The sequence below is a fragment of the Rattus norvegicus genome, chromosome 4 (assembly GCF_021556685.1).
Source record: "Rattus norvegicus strain SHRSP/BbbUtx chromosome 4, alternate assembly SHRSP_T2T, whole genome shotgun sequence".
In the NCBI taxonomy this organism is placed as follows: Eukaryota; Metazoa; Chordata; class Mammalia; order Rodentia; family Muridae; genus Rattus; species Rattus norvegicus.
In genome coordinates, this window is record NC_141537.1 from 119,305,036 (window position 1) to 119,324,751 (window position 19,716).

The window sequence follows — 19,716 nt, forward strand, 5'->3', positions numbered from 1 at the left end:
CTGAGGATCCCCCCCCTTTTCCTTTAAGAAAACTACATTTCTTCAGCAAAACAAAATAACTAAACAAGATAGATGGCTGGGAAATGACCAATGGCTAAGCTCATTTGCTATGCTAGCTGGATAGTGTGAATTTTAATTATCAGTACACACAGTAAAAGTCGATCATGGCCAATGATAACATGGGGATGCCTGTAAGCCCAGGGTGGAGGGGTGGAGACAAGTGCATCTAGGAAATTTACTGGCTAAATAGTCTACCCAAAACCCTGACCTTTAGGTTTTGAGAGACCAGATCAGAAAGAAAGAAAGAGAAAGAAAAACTACAGTGGGAGGGATTTGGGGAGATGTCCTGGTGGTTGCTTAAGAACACTTGTTACTCTTGAAGGGGACTGAGGTTTGATTCCTATGACCCACTCAGTGTCTCATAACAATCTGGAACTCTAGTTCCAGGGGATCTGACGCTCTCTTCTGACTTCCATAGGCACCAAATACACATGCATACATCCAGGCAAACAGTTATGCATCCAAAGTAATTAAGTGAAAAAGCATATGGTGAAGTGTGGCGAAGTCATCTGACATTCTCCTTTGGCCTCTGCAAAGGTATGCACTTGCAATACACACACACATATACATGTACACACATACAGAGATAAAAACGACTGAAACCCCAAGTAGATGGCTCCTGAAGAACATTACATAAATTTGACCTTTAAACACTTTCCCCTCCCCCTTCCCCCTCCCTCTTTCCCCCTCCCCCTCCCTTCCTGAGAGGACAGCTGAGTTGGCCTACCCTTGCTTTAGCATAGAGCTGTCATTCAGGGGCAAAGGTAGGCCTTATAAAAGGCGGAAGACTTTGAGGAGCAAAACAAGAGGATAAAAAGGATGTCCCACCTTCCTTGTTACAGGATCATGCTTTCCTGTGCCTGCCTGCACCCCAAACCATAAAAGCTTAACCTGGAAGTAAAGTTTTGGAAAGGGTTTTGACTGTGCCATAAAAGGCTGTTTAATAAAAGGACTGTATTCTCCTGGAGAAGGCTCTTCTGAGAGCCTCTAGCTTTTTCTTCACAACCTCAGGCCTGGTCTAGTTGAACCCATGTGATTTTTTTTTTTCATCTCTGAACCCATGTGATTCTTGAACAGATGTATCTGTGGTAGCAAATACTAACAGAATAATCACATTCACTAAAACGCAGCGGCCTCTGCCGCCCAGGGCGCCCTCTAGTGCCACATCTTTCCTGTTTGGGAAGCCGTTTCCAAAGGCTCCTCCTTCCTCCCATTCCGGGGCTGGAAAGCAAGCCTTTCGAGTTAGGGATAACTAACTGACCCTGGTGTTTCCAGTTGGATCACACAGTAAGCAACTTACACTGACTGATTTTGAAAATAGTACTAGAGAACTGAGGCCTAGAGGACATCACGCCATTACTACCTTTCTTTGCCTTCCACTTTTGGTTCCAGAAACATTGCTAATTCTTCAATCAGCTGTAAAGGTGCATATTAATTCATTCTCTTGTATTTATGAAATGCCTAATGTGTGTGTGTCACAGTGTCCCGTAGGAGTGCTTGTCAGTAATATATCAGAGTAATGTATCTCACCAATGTGGGTATTTTCTGCTTCCTGGCATATACTGTCCCGGGACAGAAGTTAGGGGTTCAGGATTAGGAGTTTTTACAAGGCAGATTCGGTAAACTTTTAGCACAATAATTTTAATTGCAAAAATAAACAGTTTTGTCAAATGCTTGAGAGTAGCGTCTGCTTTACAAAAAATGAACGACAACAAAAAGGAAATAACCCCAAAGCAAAGACATCACATCCAAAGGCTTGCTGGACTTGCTGTACAAAGTTCTTGAGAGACCGGCTCGGTACATCCCCAGCTTGACTCTGGGAAGGGATAAAGAGGAAGGCGTGGGGCGTACGCCAGTTACAAAAACTCTCTTCAGTCCTAAGGTATCGCCTGCTCTGTGGGTGGACCGAGAGGACAGTCCCCAGAGCGGGTGGCTAGAGGAAGGCGGCTCCGAAAACAGCGGGCGCTGTCCGCGGAGCCCGTGCTGAAGGGCGTGAGCGGCGGGCGCTTCGGGGGAACTGGAGCTGGGCTGCGGGTGGCCCCGGACGTGCGTGGAAGAGGCAGGGAAGGCAGCAGGGACGAGGGAGCGGCAGGACCGTGTCGCGTGCGCCGAGCGCCGGCGGCGCCGACCTACGGAGCCAGCTCCGGCTACAGCGCGGCGAAAGAGAGGCCCAGCGAGTAGAAGCCCAGGCCCTTGAGGCGCTCCTCGGCGCGCGCCTTCTGCTTGAGGTGCACCTTGCTGTGTCGCTTCTTCTCGTCGCTGCGCGCGAAGCGGCGGCCGCACACGTCGCAGGCGAAGGGCTTCTCGCCGGTGTGGGTGCGCACGTGCGTGGTGAGGTGGTCGCTGCGGCTGAAGTTGCGCAGGCAGATGCGGCACTGGAAGGGCTTGTGGCCCGTGTGGATGCGCAGGTGGCGGTTGAGCTCGTCGGAGCGCGCGAAGCTCCGCACGCAGCTCTCCACGGGGCAGGCGAAGGCCTTGACGTGCGGCCGCGGGCAGAAGCAGCGCGCGCTGCACTTGCCGCCCCGGCGTCCCTTGCGCCGGGCTTTGGCCGCGGGGAAGGAGGTGGCGGGGGATGAAGGCGCCGCCACTCCGCTGCCCCCCGGGAGGTCGGCCACCAGGGCTTTGGAGAAGTCTGCCGTGGCGGCGCCGCGCAGGCCCAGCGGGGACAGCTGCGCCTGAGGGACGGCCAGGAACTCTCCGCCTTCGCCGCCGCTCCCTCCCTCCCCGCCCGGAGGGGTCAGCAGCGCCGGGAGGCCCTCGGTCCCCTCCCCTAAGTCACCTGGGGCCAGCGAGAAGGCATCGTAGGCCCCTGGCGGGTAGAGTCTGCTAGCCGGACCGGGCAGCTCGGCGGGGCAGCTGATGGACAGCAGGTCCTCGACCTTGGTCCCCACGGCGGAAAAGCGTGCCTCCGGGGTGGTCTGGAAGCTTCCCTGCGACCCACAGTTCCCCGGAGCCCCGGCCGACAGCAGCTCCCAGGGGGCGTAGGGCCCTTTGAAGGCCGAAGCAGCAGCGTCCAGCGCTGGCGAAGCGGGAGGCGCCCTCAGCCCGGGCTTGACGTCGGGCGGGGAGAGCTGGGGCTCGAACAGGCACTGCGAGGGAGCGCCCGCCGAAGGCGCGGCCTCCCAAAACGCCTCCGGGAAGGCGGCCGAACTCAGATCCGGGGAGTAAAGGTCCGGCAGCAAGGCATCGGGGCCCGCGGGGAAAGGGACATCCAGGGGGGACCGAGACGCTGCCGCCTCGGGGCTAGGGAAGGGTGCCAAGCCCAAGATGCCAGACATGAGGTTGAAGAGGGCCTCCGGGTCGTGCGGGTGTTCGGGAACCGCCTGGATGAAGAAGCTGCCGCTGTAGCTGAGGCCCGAAGGGGGCGTGGGTGCAGGGCCCTCCAGGAAGCAGGAGTCTGTTAAGTCCCCCCCGGCGCCGCAGGTGCTCAGAGCCCAGCTCAAGAAGTCGCCTGCCAAAGGAGGGACCACGCATCAGCCCCGCACACATCCAAGGGCGTGCCTCGGAGCCTGCAGCCGCGAGTCCCTCCACCCGAGCCCTCCTGGCGCAAGCCACCCGCAGAGCGCCTCGTGCACTTCGGATCCTGCAGCGCAGGGACCCCCACGGACGCCCCAGGGCGCGCATACGCACGGGCTCCCACACAGACGCCTGTGGCCTTAGTGGGAATGGTACCGCGCGCTTGGGGACCCCCACCCCACCCCCGCACGCCTCTCCCATCACCCCTCGTCGCATTCGGCTTCTTCGAGCTCCTAGCCCCGCTCCTTACCTCCAGGATACGCGGCGGCCGAGGGAGCGTCCCTAGCAGGCAGCCGGGGCAGCTCGGGGCTGGTGTGGGCGCAGCCTTCGGTGGGCTTGGAGAGGAGCGCGTCGGGGCCGGAGAAGTCGCTCAGGTGGAGCATGGCGTGGTGGCGGCGGGGCGCCCGGGGCCTCGCTGGGCTGGGGCGCGCGTGGCTGGCAGGGAATCCGGGCGCCCCAGCTCCAGGCTCCCGGCGCTTGGCTCGGGGACGAGGGTTGGGGGGCCGCGGCGCCCTGGCTCGCCCGCACCTGCCTCGGGCGGCGGCTCCTGGTTTCTCCAAAGTGCAACCGGGCTCCCCCAACCTACAGTTCCCCCACTTATATAGCTGCGGCGGCGCTGGCTCCGGGCTTCCGACTCCCCGGGCTACTGCCATTTCGGGAGGCCCCGGCCCTGGCGCCGTGACGTAAATGACCAAACATGGACACAGGATGTATGCCGGGGACTCCCGAAAAGGAAAGCTCGGCCTGTGACGTCGCTGCCGCCGCCGGGCTCGCGCCGCTACGTGCGCGCGAGTCCCCAGAGCGTGGAGCCTCGTGCGCGTCGGGCCACGGGTGCGCCCCGCAGGGGCTGAGGGCCATGTGAGAGCCCGGGATGCGCGGCGCCCTCCAGTCCGTAGAATCACTAGTTCGAGTCCTCTGTTTCCCATTTAAAACGTTCGTTTCCACCTAACACCAGTTTCTTCACCTGTGCGCTTGCTAAGGAGAGACATAACCAGATAACATGAAGTCCCCGGCACACTTAGGAACCCTGAAGTGGTTAAGAGCACATGAGGTGCAAGCAGGATTGACTTGCATGAGGATCTGAGTTTGAAACCATCCACAGAAAAGGCTAGATGTGAGGGGGTCTGAGATAAACAGGTCCTTAAAGATCACCTTTATTTAGGGGTGTGTGTGTGTGTGTTCCTGTTTTAACATTTTACTCTGTGCTTTGGAAAAACAAAAAATCGTCATAATGAAAGATTTGATAATGGAGGTGGATGGAATCAACTAGTATACAAGAGCATTCCTTTCTTTTTTGAGACATGGTCTCACATGGAGTTCTGGATGACCTGGAACTCACAGTGTAGACCAGGATGGCCCTGTACTTATAGAGATCCACCAGCCTCTGTCTCTGCCTCCTGAGCCCTGAGAGTAAAGGTGGGTGTCACCATGCCAAGCTGAAAGTACATTCTGAAAATTAAAGGTTTCTCATTTTTTTTTCTTGAGGTAGCCATGTTGACATTTCTTAAGTAGTTTTTGGGAAAATATTTTTGTCCATACATCAAACTGTTCTGGAAATTTTCTTTTTACTTTAGCTGAAAGATTGCATCGTGTCTGAAGACAGAGACCTAGTTTGTTACTTTCTAAGGCTGAATAGTTCTCAGGAAGACCCTGAATTAGCCTCGGATTGGTTCCTATTTACGAACACAACGTTCTGCTTTTTAAAAAAATGTTGGTGTTGCTGTCCTTAACTATGAATATGAACTCATCCGGGATAAATTCTCACACATGTAAGTCTAAGCTACAGGATATTCAAGTTTTGACAGACAGCTGACAAATTGTCCTCCAAAGAAGTGGCAGTCCCTGTTCTGCCACCTGCAGGGGACCGGATGCTTCTGGGATTAAAGGCCATTATGGCAGCCTGAAATAGCATTTTAGATTTTTTTTTTTTTTGGTTCTTTTTTTTTGGAGCTGGGGACCGAACCCAGGGCCTTGCGCTTGCTAGGCAAGCTCTCTACCGCTGAGCTAAATCCCCAACCCCTAGATTTATTTTTATTATTGTAAATTTTATGTCTCTGTGTGGATATGTGCATGCGAGTGTAGATGCCCACAGAGCCAAGACATGCTGGATCCCCCCATGGAACTAGAGTTATAGGTGGTTATGAGTAGCCCAGTGTGGGCTGGGAACAGGACCTGGGTCCTCTGCAAGAGCAGTGAGTTCTCTTAACTGCTGGGCCACCTCTCCAGCCTGAAACAATATTGAAAAGTAAAGAGCTTCAATTTCAGGGACTCTGAGCACTGGAGGGCAGGGTAGCAGGTCTGAGGTCCGCCACCTCATTTCCACTCTCCCCGAAATGGAGATAAATTCCTCGTGGGGCAAGGGCTTCAGAGAGGCTGCCAGTGTATCTCCGAGAATCCCCTCCCTTTATGCTTTGTCAATAGTCTGTGTCCCGTTCTCTGCTGCATAAACTCGGTGTGGCAGAACACTGAGCATCGTCTCAGCGTTCATCCCCTAGGCTCCTCTCTGGGCCCAGGCGGTCGAGTTCAGCTTCCACTGGGGAGGTCCACTCCCATCCTTAGCCGCCACTCCACCCACCGTGACTTTCCAAGTGCTAACAGAATCAACTCCATCACACATCTGCAGGATACACTGATAGACTTCCATGCATCTTCCCAAGTCTACAAGCTGGGTGAAAGATTCTTTGCAACCATGCACAGATGTGGTCCCGTGATGGTCACGGTTCGAATTCTATGTCATTAGCTCTCATGTGTCCATTTTGAAAATACAGAAGCAGGGATGTTGCTGCGGCTCAGTGGTAGGTGCACACACATCCCTATGTAAACCAGGTGTGGTGCTTCACCTTTGTAATCCCAGCACTGTGGAGGGAGAAGTGGGGGAGGGCGGTTAGAAGTCCAAGGCCAGACTTGAGCTACATAAAACCCTGTCTACAAAGAAACCTGTTTGTAAGGAGTGCACACACATGCACAGAAATTTTTTCTTCTGCTCTGTTTCGGACCCAGAGCTTGACTCGAATCCAAAGGCATTGCCTAGGCCAGGTGAGCCCACACCAGACAGGAAGGGCACACGTGTCTCACATATATCCTGGCATCTTGTGGCCTAAGGGGAGGGGAAGAGAGGAGCTTGGCTGGGCAGGTGTCCAGGGCTCCTCGGGTGGCCCGTCGGGCCAGATTGGCCAGCCCCAGGCTGCTGATTCCTTCTGCTGTTCTTTCCTCAGCCGAAGCCTCCTCCTCCCTCTTAGTCATGGATAAGTCCCGTAGTCCTGTGTGGGGTGCCAGGCCACTACCACTCTCTGCCAAGAGCTGTTGGGCTAGGTCTGTGCTGGGACAAGCATCCAAGTCACCTCAATTTGCTCTTGCTAGAGGCCAGACCTGGGGCTGGGCTGGAAAGGAGGAGAGATTAGGAGACAGGAAGACCGAGGTCTGAATTGGGCCTGGCACACCAGGACAGGACATGGTAGTGGCGGTAGTGTGTGTGTATGTGTGTGCGTGTGCGTGCATGTGGGGTGGGTGGGTGTGGTTGTCACTCTGTGTGCTTACATCAGGAGACACATTCACACAAAATGGATACTCCTGGAGGATAAAGCATTTATCCGTATTTGTTTCCCTGTGAACAAGGAGGGACTAGATGGGAAACTTGAGTATTTGCCTTCTACTGTGGCTCCCTTTTCCTCCAACTTTGTGCATGCACGTTCATATGGAGGTCAGAGGCCAATGTCAAGTGTCTTCAATTACTGCCCCTCTCCCCCCCAGCTGAGGACTGAACCCAGGACCTTGTGCTTGGTAGGCAAGTGCTCTACCACTGAACTAAATCCCCAACCCCCATCTTCAATCACTCTCCGGTTGACTAATTTTCTGTCAACTTGACACAAGGTAGGGCCATCTGAGGAAAGGGAACCTCAACTGAGAAAAAACCATCAGGTATTTTCTTGATTAGTGGCTGGTGTGGGGGAAGGGCCAGTTCACTCTTGGCTCTGCTGCTCTAGATCCTGGGTTGTATAAGAAAGCAGGCTTAGCAAGCCACTGGGAAACAATCCAGCAAGCAGTAGTCCTCCAGGGTTCTGCTAAGGTTTCCGTCCCTAGCTTCCTGCAGTGAGTTCCTGCCCTGACTTCTCTTCATGACAGAATACAACTGTAAGCTGAAATAAACGCGTTCCTTTCCAAGTTCCTGTCGATCTTGGTGTTTATCGCAGCAGTAGAAACCTAGCTAACACGGCCCTGCCATCTTTTGAGGCAGGATTGTTCACTGACCTCAGGGTCCATGGGTTCTGAAGGACAAGCTGAGCCCCAAGCTGAGCCCCAAGCTGAGCCCCAAGCTGAGGACCTGATCTAGGACTACAGGCAAGCGCGGCCACACCTGACTGGGTTTTGTTTTGTTTTTGTTTCTGACGTCATGTTTGTGGAGCAAGTACTTTACCAAACACACCATCTCCCCTGCCTTCCCTCTGAACTTTTTGACACTCTGGGTTCAAAGGAAATAAAGATCTCTGGGGAGGGATAGAAGATAAGGAAGCCAGGCTCTGGTGGTTACACCTCAGGTAGAAAAACATGTATGCTCAAAAGGGAAAAACTCTCTGCCTAGACTTTGCAAACATTGTATCATTTTCCTACCTCTTTGGAGTAAGGAGCTGCAGATTCCTGTTTTCAGGGATCAAGGATGAAACACTGGAGATGTGTGAAGTAGCCAGGGCAACTTCTGTTCTTTGGTGGGGGCAGAGTGGTGAGTTCAGGCTAGTCTGCTCTACAAGTTTAAGAAAACATTGTTTACAGAATGATTCACAGAACATATTTGTGGGTGGTAGATCTTCTAGCTTTTCAAGTAGGGAACACAACTTAGCCATCACTGATCCCTGAAAGACTGTCAGGACCACCATGGACAAGACCACAGGGGCTCATACAGATGCCTGTTATAGAACCTGATCTGATCGTGGGGGCAGTAAGGTGTGTGTGTGTGTGTGTGTGTGTGTGTGTGTGTGTGTGTGTGTGTGTCCTTGAGGAGAGGAAAAGGATATTTCATATTTCTATGGTAGAGGCAAGGTGGAGTTTATTTTTAGATAATCGAACAAAATGGGGCCAAATGAATGAGTGAATGAATGGATGGATGGATGGATGGATGAATGATTTCATTCACCAAGTGTTCACTGAACACAGCCTGATGCCAGGCGCTGTGAGGGCCGTTCAGATGGTGATGCTGCAGTACCTGGCAGGGGAAGCACAGCATCCAGAGAGCAAGCAGAGCCAGGAGGGGATGGCAGGGAAGGCAGCCTACTTTCTTCTCTGAGAAGAGAAGAAACCCAGCCCCCTGCCACAGCTCAGCTAACAGGACCGCTCTTTCCCCACACCCCACCTTGATCTTTCTGCTCTAAATATCATTGTGTTCAAATAATACTGTGTGTATTTTAAAAGACTCCGAGAAGACAGCTGCCTGGGAGTATTAATCATGAAGAGACCAGTGCTCGGTCGCCATGGTGACTCCTGACAGCTCTGAAGAGCAGCTCCCTGCCCCACTTCCTGGGGCCACGGGGATGCAGGGACACTGTATCCCTAGCTTGTTCCTCTCTTTTCTTTCTGCTTCGTCCCTCTTCTGTTCTTTCTTCCCTCCTTTGTCTGTCTCTTCCCTTTTCCAATTCCTGAAGGATTTACTTTAAAACAAATAGAAGCAGGATGGGGCTACCAGATTGACAATTCCAAAGGCCAATGAAACTTCAGCAGGGAATGAAGGAGTGTCCACAGTGTGCCCAGCCTCCCCTCAACTCATGCAGAGCCCCGAGGTTTCCATGAGCACTAGGGCAGGAACCTAATCATCTGGTCATGGAGCAAGGGACCCCTGCCAGGGTCCTCTGTTCCTTCTCTCTTCTGCAAAATAGGCAGTCGTTTTATTTTTTTCTTCCTTTCATTCTTCCTTCTCCCTTCCCCCTTCTCTTTCTTTTTCTCGATCTCATGATGGGGCTGAAATCCAGACCCTCATGATATGTTGGACAAGCACCTCTTCTGTCATGTACACACCCTGCTTTTGATATTGTAGCTGTTTTTTGAGGTGGTCTCGCACATCCAAGACCAGCCTTGGATTTGCTGTGTAGCAGAGGATAACCTTGAACTCCTAATTCTCCTACTCTTGTTTCCAAAGAGCAGGGATTACAGGCACGCACCATCGTGCCTGGTTTATACATGGCTGGAGATCAAACCCAGGGCTTTGTGCGTATAAGCAAGCACTCTTAACTACCGAGTGACGTTCTCAGCATCATCTGTACGTTTTAAATCCCAAAGTTTACTGATTGTAAAGGAAAATCTGGGCATTCTGTATGGTACCTAATGAGAAAAAAGAAAAGAAAATCATTGGGCACAGTGGCTTATGTTTGAATTAGTCCCAGCACTTGGGAAGTAGAGGAGGTAGGACCAGCAGTTCATGACCAATATGGGCTACATAGCCAACATGTCATAATGAATTGAAGGCCAGCCTGGGCTACCCAGTGAGACCTTGTGCCAAACAAAGTAGAACTGGGGTTAGAGATGTGACTCAGTATTTAAGAGCACTATTTGGCTCTTGCAGAAGATCCAGGTTCAATTCCTGGTACCCTCGTGGTCTCTTATAAACCATGCAACTGCAGTTTGAGGGCATCCAGCAGGTATTCCTATGGTGCACATACATGTATGAAGGCAAAACATTCAAAAGGGCCGGCGGGATGGCTCCATAATTCATAGCAAATTTGCCCTTGCAGAGGACCCAAGTTTGGTTCTCAGCACCCACACAGGATGGCCCACAACCACCTGCAACTCCAGCTCCAGGGATCTGATGCCCTCTTTAGGACCCCTCTGATACCTGCACTTGTGTGCACAAACCCACACGCAGACACACACGTCACATGATTAAAAAGAATTATCTAAGAACAAAAGCTAAAAACAGGAGCCAGCCACAGTGGAACACGGTTGTCTACCTAGCACGCAGGAGGCAAAGGCAGGAGGATCATAAGTTCAAGGATATCCTGAGCTACATAGTTGAGACCCTATCTGAAAAATTGATAAAAAGGAATCCAACTGCTTCAAGTCTTTTGTTTATATTTGGAGTATTGGTGGGGTATTTTTTTTTCTTTTTTTCGGAGCTGGGGACCAAACCCAGGGCCTTGCGCTTGCTAGGCAAGTGCTCTACCACTGAGCTAAATCCCCAACCCCTTGGTGGGGTATTTTTAAAAAGATTTACTTATTTACTTATTTTATGTGCATCGGTGTTTTGCCTGTATATATGTATGTCTGAGAGTGTCAGACCCCCCAGAACTTGGAGTTACACAGTTATGAGCTGCCATGTGGGTGCTGGGAATTGAACACAGGTCTTCTGAAAGAACAACTATTGCCCTCAAATCCTGACACATCTCTCCATTCCTTATGGTGGAGTATTAACATGTTAGTTTAGGTACCACTTACTATGGGCACCATTTGCTGGGCATTGAGATCTCACACACAACATCACGTACTTCTACAAGCTCACCGGTATTATTATTACCTTTATTTTACAGGTGAGTGATCTGAGGCATGAAGTCGTTAGCTTCCCTAGATTTCTAAGATTAGAGGTGGCTGGGTCAAAGGTAGCAACATTTAACATTATAAATACTGCCAAGCCTTCCTTGGGAAAAAAAAAAAGACTTCGGTTTCTAGGTCAAGCAGAGGGGAGCCACCTGGCAAGCTGGCCAATGCTCTCCCAGATGCATTGTAAACATTTTCAGTAGGGATGGGCATCCTTGCACAGGCCCTTGGCGTGCCTTCTTTTCCCATCCCAGGGACATGAGTGGAAGCATCCTTTTACAGCATGGTGGACTCTGAAGGTGAGGCTTTCTACAGTGGCTGGGCTAAGGACTAGATTGGAATGGGGGTTGGTTCTGTACCCTCCATACTTTCCTCTGTTTTGGCTGATGGGCAATGTGGAGAGGAGAACAAGATGGCTTCCTAGAAGCTACTCTCCCACTGTGAGGGAGGTTAGCTTTTCTCTTGACTTCCACTCTGTACCCTTCTCTAGTGCAACTGTTTCCTCCAGGTTGGACCCCATGGTGGCCATGCTGAAGCATAACAGCAGTGGTAACCGACACGAGGCCCTCAAGAGACCAGAGTTCCTCCAAAATGTCCTCCTTCCATTTCTGTTGATGTGATAAAATATCCTGACAAAAATAAGTTAGGGGAGAAAAGATTTATTTTAGCTCAAAATTCTAGGTTACAGTCCACCACAGCAAGGAAGTCACAGACAGTAGGAACTTGAACCAGCTAGTCACATGCAGAGTCAAGAGCAGAGAGAAAAATCAATGAACCTATGCACCTCGCCCAACCCTCATGCTTATCTGGCTTTCTCTATTCTTACACAGTCTGAGACCCCATGCCTAGGGAATGGTGCCACCCACAGTGGACTAATCAGCTAATATAATCAAAACAAACTCCCAAAGGCCAGTTTAATGAAGACAATCCCTTATGTAGACTTTTTCCATGTAATTCTAGATTGAGGGAAGTTGGAAATTAAAGCTAACTACAATACTAAGATCCTTATGAGATCTTTCCTTCCCCAAAGATTGTATAAGAGGCAGTTGACAGTGTTCAGACTTCTTAGTGGTTTAGCTGCCTTCGAGTTTCCCATATTCTTATAATTAAAACCCAAACTGGACTTGGAAAGAACTTGGTTTATGACTCTAAGAAAAGTCTCACAACATCTTTTTCTTTCAAAGTAAATATTGGATAGAGCTGAGGGGTGGATAATCACTGGAGAGGTATGGCTCAGATGAATTATAGATGGATCAGAGGATTTGGAGTCAGCCTCTTTGTTTCTAAGCATGGTCCTCCTTTGAGGCCAACAGTGGATTTGGATTTCTTGTATGTTTTATTTTTATTTAATTTTATTTATTTATTGGGATACAGGGTCTTTCTACACAGCCATGACTGCCTGGAACTCACTATCAGGCCGATAGACCAGGCTGGCCTCAAATTTACAGCAATCAGCTAGCCTCTGTCCCCAGTTCTGCTGGAATTAAAGGCATTACCTTCCACCGCTTATCGTCATCGTCGTCATCATCATCATCATCATCAACATCAACATCAACATTATATCATTATTTTATTATGTGGTTTTTTAAGATAGGATTTCTCTCTGTAACTCTGGCTATTCTTGAACTCACTCTATAGACCAGGCTGGCCTTGAACTCACAGAGATCTGCCTGCCTCTACTTCCTGAGGGCTGGGACTAAAGGTATGTGCCACCACCACCTGTCAGCTTATTTTATTTTTAAGGATGTATTTATTTATTTATTTTTTTGCTATGTGTATGGGTGCTGTGCCTGCATGGATGTCTGTGCAATGCAGTGGAACTGACCCTGATGACAAAGGCACAGGGAAGCCATGCCCAAGGCTCTGAGAGCAGAAGGCTGACCCTTGAAGGCTGCAGTACTTGGGGGATTGGGCCCCTTGCCTTGATGGGGCAGCACAGTGGAGCTGGCTCTGGAGGTGTGGCTGTGGATGAGCTGTCCCCAAGGACACGAGAGCAGGAGAACTAAACCCTGTCTTCTGCCGATGGAGGCACTGGGTGGCCTAGCTGGAGCAGTGCTGAAGAGCTCCCCCTGCTGGTGTGGGTCAGGGAGAGCCAGCACACTGACCAGTTGAGCTGTCACCCAGGCTCAGACTCAGGGCTCTGAGTTGGCCCACCCCAAAATCTGTATCATCTGCGAACTGTTGGGATGTGTAAAACGGCCAGTCCCACCATCCAAAACTGCAGGATCTCCATGACACAGGGCAACAACAGGACAGCCCAGAGTCCCAGTGAGGATCCAATATTGATGGTGTCACAGAAGCGAAGACCTCAAACCAGACCATTGACTCACTGCAATATAATTGTTCATTGCATAGATGAGTGCGATGCCGTGACTTCCCTTGATGGATTGAAACCTCAAGTAGTGAGCTAAAATTAACGTTTTCTTCCTTGTTTGTTCTTTTTTTTTACTAGATATTTTATCCCAGCAACAGAAATGAAATTTGGACACTTGGGGAGCCCGTGGTCTCCTGAGGGTCTCACATAGAAGAAGGTGTCGGGCTCCCCAGATCTGGACATCTGTAAGACAACTTACAGATGTGTGAGCTGCCATGTGGATGCTGGGAATCAAATCTGGGCTCTCTGGGGCTTGAACTCTGGTTGTCAGGTTTAGTACCAGGCACTGTTACCCACAAAGCTATCCTGCAAGCCCTGGATATGTTAGCTGATGGTAATGTTAAGAACACTGATTTTTCAGTTCATGGGGTAAACAGGAAAAAAGGAGGCTGCTGGAGTGGACTGGCGGGTCTGGAATTCTAGAACAGAACTGAGACGCTCGGGTCAAGCTCACTACATCCTACTCCAGTCACTTCTGATATCCTCCTGCTTCCTCTCTCCTTCTATCACGTTGTATCCATGTTTTGTCTGCATGTGTGTCTGTGTCAGAGTGTCAAGAGCTGCCATGTGGGTGCTGAACCCAGGCCCTCTGGAAGAGCAGTCAGTGCCTGTAACCACTGAGCCATCTCTCCAGACCTGATTCCTCTCGTCTGACTTGAGCTCGTCTTTTTATCCTTCACCTCTCTTCTCCTTCATCTTCTTTTTCTTTCTAAATGTCTGAGCTAAGGTGTCAGGTGGTCCGAGCTAGCCTTGTATTTAGTAGATAGTTGAGGATGACCTTGAACTTTGTACCTCCCTCCCCAGACCCCCAGCAGTGGAATTACAATCGAATGCCACAAAATCCAGACTTTCCATGTGAACTCTGAGAATCTCAAGCTTGCAGGAAAGCACTTTGCTGGCTGACTCAGCTTTTCTAGTTTTCCTCTCTGAAATAGATTGGTTATTAAATTAGGACCCAACATGACTGTAAGACACACCTGGACAGATGAGTCCATGACTCTTGAGTCTGGGTATTCTGCCTGCATCCCTGAATCCTGTCTACCACCAAGCTAGGCTTCTAGTTGTCAAGGACAGAAATACAACCCGAGTGAGTTTGGGGTGGTGGTGTGGGAGGAATTCATCAGCTAAAGGGGGTGCCTACATTTAGGAAATTCAAGGATGACCCAAGGAAGGAGCAAAGACTAGGAGTCAGAGATAGTGGGCTCAGCCCTGGTCTGCCATTTGATCATTGCATGACCTTGAACAGATAACTCATCAACTTCATATTTGATTAACAAAATAACAAAATGAGGGAGTCTGGGCTATAGCTGAGTCAGGAAGTGAAGAGTTTCTGGAGTGTTCTCGCGTCTTCTTATGCGCTTGCTGGTGACTGGAAACTTGGCCATTAGCAGATTCCTATGCTACCCTCTACTGCTGAGGTAAAGGAAGGCTCCTTCTGAGTCCCAGGCAGGGAGTCCCAGGCAGGGAGTGAGTACCAGGCAGGGAAGGCCTGCCCTGTTTCCTAAGGCAGTGTTCTGGCTGCTGGGCAGGGGAGCACACAGCTAACAGCATCATTAATGGCTTGCACTTGTTTTCAGGACCATTCTAAGAGAAGAGGGTACCACTGTGAACCAGGAAGCCTTCCAAGAGGCCTCGGCCTCAGCCAGTGAAGGCAAGAGCTGGGCCACCACAGGCCCTGGCACCTTCTCCTACCCCAGGGCAAATCAGTAGTTCCCTCTGCTTAACATGCCCTGGAGCAAGTCACCTCCTCCATCTGTCTGCCAGCTCCAAGGAGCGATGCCCAAAATAAAAATCCCCAATTAGAAATTCCTGCAATCCAGAGCAAAACAACTTATTTGTTTCCTAGAATAATCCGGAGCTGCATTTGGCTTGGCAACCAGTGGGTTCCACATATTCATGCCGTGCACCAGCAGGGACTTCTGTTAGTCAAGGCCCAAGAAGAGGGCCTGTGGTCACCTCCCAGGCAGCAGCAAGCAGGGGCTGAGAACAAGGCCCGTTTGCTCAATGCTCTGCAATGGGTTTCTGGAACAGGATAGCTAGTGAGAAGAAAGAACTCCAATAGGACTTCAAACGCCAGCTCCTGCAAAGGCTGAACCAGTGATCCCTATGTTCGTTAGGGATCCATGCTCTGCAGGGAGACAGAGACACCAGTGAAGGAGTAAAGACGTCAAGCTGGGAGTCACGGGAAGTGAATTAACCCTGTTCTACCACTCGCCTGCTCTCTGACCTTGAACATTCGGCTAACCTTTTCTGTGCTTCCTTACCGATGAAATCCTACCTACACTCACAGTTGGAAAGAGTTAGAATTATGGCTAGGCATGGTGACAGAAGTCTGATCCTAGCACTCAAGACTCAGCCAGCTCAGTCAGAACTTCATAGTGAGTGGACCGACCCTGTGTACAAATCAAAACATAGCCGGGGACATAATGTAGCCAGGTCTGAGAGTGCTTTCTTGATAGGCACAAAGCCCTGGGTTTCATCTCCTGCACCACACACCCCAGATGAGGTGGTCCATACCTGTAATTTCAGCACATAGGAGGTGAAGCAGGAAGATTAGTTCCCGGCCTGCCTTGGCTACATTGGGAATTCCAGCCCAGCCTTGGTTAAGTGAGACACTAGCTCAAAACAATGACCACAAAAGCAAGGCAAAGCAAAAACAAAAAGCAAAACAGCAACAACAAAAGGAGTTAGAGTGAACAAAAGAACTAGTCCAGGGTCAGAGCTTGCTATAGGAAGGGAAAGAAGGAAAGAAAAGATTTGGCAAGGTGAGACAATATATTCAGCTAAGAAAGGGGGTTGGGGCTGGGGAGCAGTTAAGAGCACTTGTTCTTTCAAGAGGTCAGGAGTTCAGTTCCCAGGACTCCACAACCCCCTTTAACGCCAAGATGTCCATCCACCTCTTCAGGCTTCATGAGCACTGAACCTACATTCATGCAGATAAAACACTCATATATAAAAAATATAGCTCTTAAAAGAAGAAAGAAACAGTGATAGCCTTGTGTTCTGTGTTTTCTGGCACCTCCTTTGTTGTTGAGGCAGGGTCTCATCTTGTATCCCTAGACTGCAAGGAACTAAAAAATGTAGATCAAGCTGGCCTTAAATTCACAGAGATGCAGCCACCTCTGCCTCCTGATTGAGGGACATAGGTGTGTGCCACCATCTTGCAGTTTCCTCTCCTCCATCCATCGATCTGTCCATCTAAATATTTACTGATTAAATTTCAGCCTGGTCACTGACTTATTGCATAAATGTGTGATGCCCATGACAGTAGTGGAACAGGATGGTTTGAGAGCCTAGGGGGAGGGAGGCAAAAAGTAGTTATCCAGTCAGAGTTCTCTAGGATGAATCCCCTGGGTACTGCTACTGGAATTGCTCTCAGAAGGTTGGTAGAAGTGACCCAAGGAACTGAGAAAGTTTGAGAGGGTGGATGTTTGGGAGGCAAAAGCTACAGTGTATACAAAGTCAGAGACAAAGAACAAAGAAATGAAATTCAAGGCACTGGAGAAAGTCCTCGGCGGCTGGAAAAGAAGTCGCGGAAGGGCCAGAAAGGAGAAGCTGGGTTTAGCTGTGGAGAAGCCAGGTTTAGCTACAGAGCTGCACATGCTTAGGACCAGGGAGGACCTTTAACTTAAAAATGATTTTTATGGGGTTGGGGATTTAGCTCAGTGGTAGAGCGCTTGCCTAGCAAGCGCAAGCCCCTGGGTTCGGTCCCCAGCTCCGAAAAAAAGAAAAGAAAAAAAATGATTTTTATTACCTGCATTATTGCATGTGCACGGCACACCATGTGCACCAGTGCGGAGCTCAGAGGACAGGTGGAGGAATCAGTTCTTTTTTTTCTACCTTGTGGGTCCTGGGGATTGAACTCACCATCAGTTGTCAGCAAGCTCCTTTGCCCAGCCCCCGTGAAGGATAGTTTTAAAAACTTGCAAAGGTGTCTGGACCTTACCACTCACTTAAGTAATCAGAGGCATCAGGAAAGGTCAAGCTATATAGGTACGACAGGTATTTTGTTTTTTTTTTGGGGGGGGATTTGTTTGTTTGTTTGTTTTGTTTTGAGATAGGGTCTTATATAGACTCAGGTGGCCTGAAACTCACTATGTAGACCAGGCTGGTTACAAACTCAACAGAGATCTGCCTATGTCAGGCTCCCAAGTACTGGGATTGAAGGTGTGTGCCATCACGCACTGCTGGTGACAGTTTTAAATTTAGAAAGATCAGTGTGACTATAGTAAGGAGGATGTTCTAAAGGGAAGTCAGCAAAGACAAAGTTCAGTTCTGAGGACCCCACCCACCCTTGTACCGCCTGTTGGCAGCCCCACCCTCTAGTATCCCCCCCACCCAGGTCCTCAGGTGCTGGGTGCTCTATCCCTGAGCTGCACACCAGCTCAGAAACCATCTTATAAGGGACACGTGGGTCCGATTAGCTTCACTTGGGCAGAGGGGTCAGAGTTCCTGGGTTCTTTCCACAGTGGGCTGGGTACTTTCTCAGGTGGAGGACCAGCAGCAGCAGCAGCAGCAGGAGGATCTTCCCACCCACTCACTGTTTATTTATGGAGTTATACTTCACACACAGGGCAGTAAGCAAATCCTTTGGGTATCTGTTGACTTTTCTCCAAAATCAAGACATGAAACACCTCTGTCCCCTTTCTAGCCATCAGACACCCCTTTCCTCAGTTCTATCACTAAAGATTAGTTTTGCACATTAAAAAGTACTTATTTTAAATTATGTGGTGTGTGTAGATTTTTGCACATGGGTGCCAGTGTCCGAGGGGGCCAGCAGAGAGCGCATGATCCCCAGGAGCTGCAGTTACCGGCCATGTGCTCTGCCATGTGAACCTGGTAAGGGAATTTGGGTGTTCTGCAAGAGCAGCGAGTGTTTTGTCTTTGGTATTTTTTTAGAATTATTTATTTTATGTGTATGAGTGCACTGCGCTGTCTTCAGATGCACCAGAAGAGGGCATCAGATCCCATTACAGATGGTTGTGAGCCACCATGTGGTTGCTGGGAATTGAACTCAGGACCTCTGGAAGAGCAGTCAGTGCTCTTAACCCCTGAGCATCTCTCCAGCCCCCAGCAAGTGTTCTTAAACATGGAAGCTTGTTTCAGTCCTCTTTGTCTTGCATATTCTTGAACCATTTACACACGGGAAGAGTCCATTTATGCCTGCTACCCTTCCACCTTCATGTCTCCGTCCTCATTCCTTCCTCCTCCCATCTGTCTGTTTTAAATCATTCTATTCGTGTGTGTGTGTGTGTGTGTGTGTGTGTCTGTGTGACTGTGTGTGCGTGTGTCTGTGTGTGTGTCTGTGTGACTGTGTGTGTGTGTCTGTGTGTGTGTGTCTATGTGTGTGTGTGTCCGTGTGTGTCCGTGTGTGTCTGTGTGTGTATGTCTGTGTGTGTGTCCGTGTGTGTCTCTGTGTGTGTGTCTGTATCTGTGTGTGTATGTGTCTGTGTGTGTATGTCTGTGTGTGTGTCTCTGTGTGTGTGTCTGTATCTCTCTGTGTGTGTGTCTGTGTGTGTCTCTGTGTGCGTGTGTGTGTCTGTGTGTGTCCGTGTGTGTTTGTGTGTGTGTCTCTGTGTGTGTATGTCTCTGTGTGTGTGTCTGTGTATATGTCTATGTGTCTGTGTGTGTGTCTGTGTGTGTGTGTCTGTATCTCTCTGTGTGTGTGTCTGTCTGTGTGTCTGTGTGTGTGTGTCTGTGTGTCTGTGTGTGTGTGTGACTGTGTGTGTGTCTGTGCGTATGTGTGTCTATATGTGGGTCTCTGTGTGTGTGTCTGTATGTGTGTATGTGTCTGTGTGTGTGTCTGTGTGTCTGTGTAACTGTGTGTGTGTGTCTGTGTGACTGTGTGTGTGTGTCTGTGTGTGTGTGACTGTGTGTGTGTGTCTATATGTGGGTCTCTGTGTGTGTGTCTGTATGTGTGTATGTGTCTGTGTGTGTGTCTGTGTGACTGTGTGTGTGTGTGTGTCTGTGTGACTATGTGTGTGTCTCTGTGTGTGTCTGTGTGTGTGTATGTGTCTGTGTGACTGTGTGTCTGTGCATGTGTGTGCACATGCACATGCCATGGCACGTGTGTGCAAAGATCAGAGGACAAATCTGTGGAATCAACTCTGTCCTCTGTTTTATGTGGGTTCTGGGGACTGAGTTCAGTTGCCAGGCTTGTACCACAGCAGCTTGCCTGCTGAGCTAGCTCACTCCCTCTGAATCTTCTCTGTGTTTGCAACACAACTACCCACCTGCCCTCATGCCTTCTC

At 50.0% G+C, this 19,716-nt stretch overlaps 1 protein-coding gene across 1 annotated transcript; it reads right to left on the bottom strand.

Moving 5' to 3' along the window:
* Window positions 1–1,682: 1,682 nt before the first annotated feature.
* Window positions 1,683–4,151, bottom strand: Egr4 (early growth response 4). Its single transcript, NM_019137.2, is given in 2 exon segments — window positions 1,683–3,511; window positions 3,827–4,151. Coding segments are annotated over 2 exon segments (1,437 nt in total). The 5' UTR covers window positions 3,960–4,151; the 3' UTR covers window positions 1,683–2,207.
* Window positions 4,152–19,716: the final 15,565 nt, after the last annotated feature.